Source organism: Nanorana parkeri, unplaced genomic scaffold (genome assembly GCF_000935625.1).
Source record: "Nanorana parkeri isolate BGI_ZX_2015 unplaced genomic scaffold, ASM93562v1 scaffold92, whole genome shotgun sequence".
Classification (NCBI taxonomy): Eukaryota; Metazoa; Chordata; class Amphibia; order Anura; family Dicroglossidae; genus Nanorana; species Nanorana parkeri.
Genome location: NW_017306360.1, coordinates 2,265,738 through 2,267,746, shown reverse-complemented (window position 1 = coordinate 2,267,746; position 2,009 = coordinate 2,265,738). Strand labels below are relative to the sequence as shown.

Sequence of the window (2,009 nt, the reverse complement as noted above, 5' to 3'; positions counted from 1 at the left end):
TTCAGGTTTTAGGGGTTCTGTTGTACTTTTGAAATAAACTTGTCTGCAGTGGTCCAGCATTCTGTCTGCTCAGTCAAAGCTGGTGCCCTCCAATCAGCAAATCCCATGTTGCTTCCCGATTTGCTAAATCTAGCTTTGAGTCAGCAGTGGGGGCTTTTCAAACTACTACAGGGAGACCACTGCTTCAAGACAGAACGCAAGGGTCATTCTCTGCAGTCTCCTTCCCGTGATCAGGGATTTCTACTAGTGCCAAGAAATATAAAAATTAGACGGAATGCTGTTTTCCTGTAAACCTAACTACCCCAAAAAACTTTTATTTGGGCATTTTAGTGAATTATTTTTTTTTTTACTTTAATATTTTCTGCTCATTGCACAAGCTTTTGTTGCTGTATACAATGCACAGATATGTATATTGGCCAGAAGAGGGAGCTCACAAGCAAAGGCAGTCCTTGCACTGAGCTACTAACAGTTCAGGCATCTTTTTTAGGATCCTTGTAGTGCATAGATATGGGGCATAAAGCACTGATTGGCATGGCTCCGCCCACTGCCCTGAAATGAGGAGTAATCCTCTTATTTTTGGTATGCATGATGATGAGGCATCCCAATACCTTCTTACAAGGCTTTACTGTGCTTCTCTGCTTGTATATCTAAAAATTGCCTTTTAAATAACCACCTTAGATTCATGCACGAGAATTCTGGAGCGGGGGTGTTGTGATCACTACGTGTTTTACTGACAGTGACTGTCTTTCTGTCCAGGTAAATCTGCTGCCATCTTGGCTGAAGCCACCTTGTTGTCTCAGGACTTCTCTCAGCTTGCAGAGTCGGGTATGCCGGAACTTCACGGTCACGCTCAAAGCAATTCAGACGTGATCTTAGCAGACCAAATATCCATCAGGCTTGACGATGGCTCCTGTCAAGGGAAAAAGGACAGCCTCTCATGTCCCATTTGTCAAAATCAATTCACGTCACCCAGTGAACTAAAGGAACATTTTAAAAGTCACCCCCCAGCACCCCAGGACTTCAGATGCTGGCAGAGGGGCTGCTCGTTCACCGCTCAGGACCTCAAAAGGTTCCAGTCTCATCTAAGGAGGGAACATAAAGTGACTGCAGTGACTTGTTCTCATCGCAGCTGCCGCCTGATTTTCCCCAACCGGGAGGAGATGTCCCGACACTTTCGTAACCATTTTCCTTTCCATTGTGTTCACTGTGACTTTGTCAGCTCCAACACCAAGCTGTTCTCCCAGCATCAGAAGGGCCATTGTAGAGACGCGCAGTCATCACCAAACTTTGACTCCATACAGTCACCCCCAATCAAAGGTCGTACAGCAGAAGCAGCAACGGATATGCTGAGCAACAGTTCACTGCAGTGTAGTAAGTGCGCTGTATGAAAGGCGCATTGTATTATTAGCTGGATTTGTATGCGTCTTAAGGCACAGAATTGCTGGTGACAATTTTTGGCTTGTCTAAAAACCTTGGGACACATGTAATGGGTAAATCATTGACCTCAATGTATATCTATAGCCAAAATTCTTTTGTTCTGGACAGAGTAAGGAAGTATTAAAACTAGGGATGCACCGATACTAGTATAGATATCGGTGCCGATTCCGAGTATTTGGGCAAGTATTCGTACTCGCCCAAATGCTCCGATGCCTAGCACGAGTACTTCAGGTGTGGGGAAGCTGTGCAGCGCGTCATTACACGCTGCCCGCTTTCGCGGTTGACCGGGAAGCGGCTCCATGCTCTCTCGTCACTTGTGATGAGAGAGCATGGAGCTGACTTCCCGACCAATCAGGAAGCCGGGCAGCATGTAATGATGCGCTGCCTGGCTTCCTGATTGGTCGGGAAGCTGCCCAATCAGGAAGCTGGCCTCGTGAGGTAAGGTTACCTTACCTTAGTGTGTGCAGCCTGTCACTCCCACTCTTTACACGCTTCCCGGCTAATCAGGAAGCCAGGTGGCGAGTCATTACACGCCGCCCGGCTTCCTGATTGGCCGGGAAGCGTGTAAAGAG

The 2,009-nt window shown here is 47.1% G+C and overlaps 1 protein-coding gene across 1 annotated transcript in view; it reads left to right on the top strand.

Annotated features, from left to right (window-relative positions):
- Positions 1-2,009, top strand: part of ZNF142 (zinc finger protein 142) — a 22,151-nt gene that overhangs the window by 1,970 nt on the left and 18,172 nt on the right. The window contains exon 2 of the mRNA XM_018552558.1: positions 757-1,371. Coding sequence (XP_018408060.1) covers positions 757-1,371 — 615 coding nt within the window. The remainder of the gene's footprint in view (positions 1-756; positions 1,372-2,009) is intronic.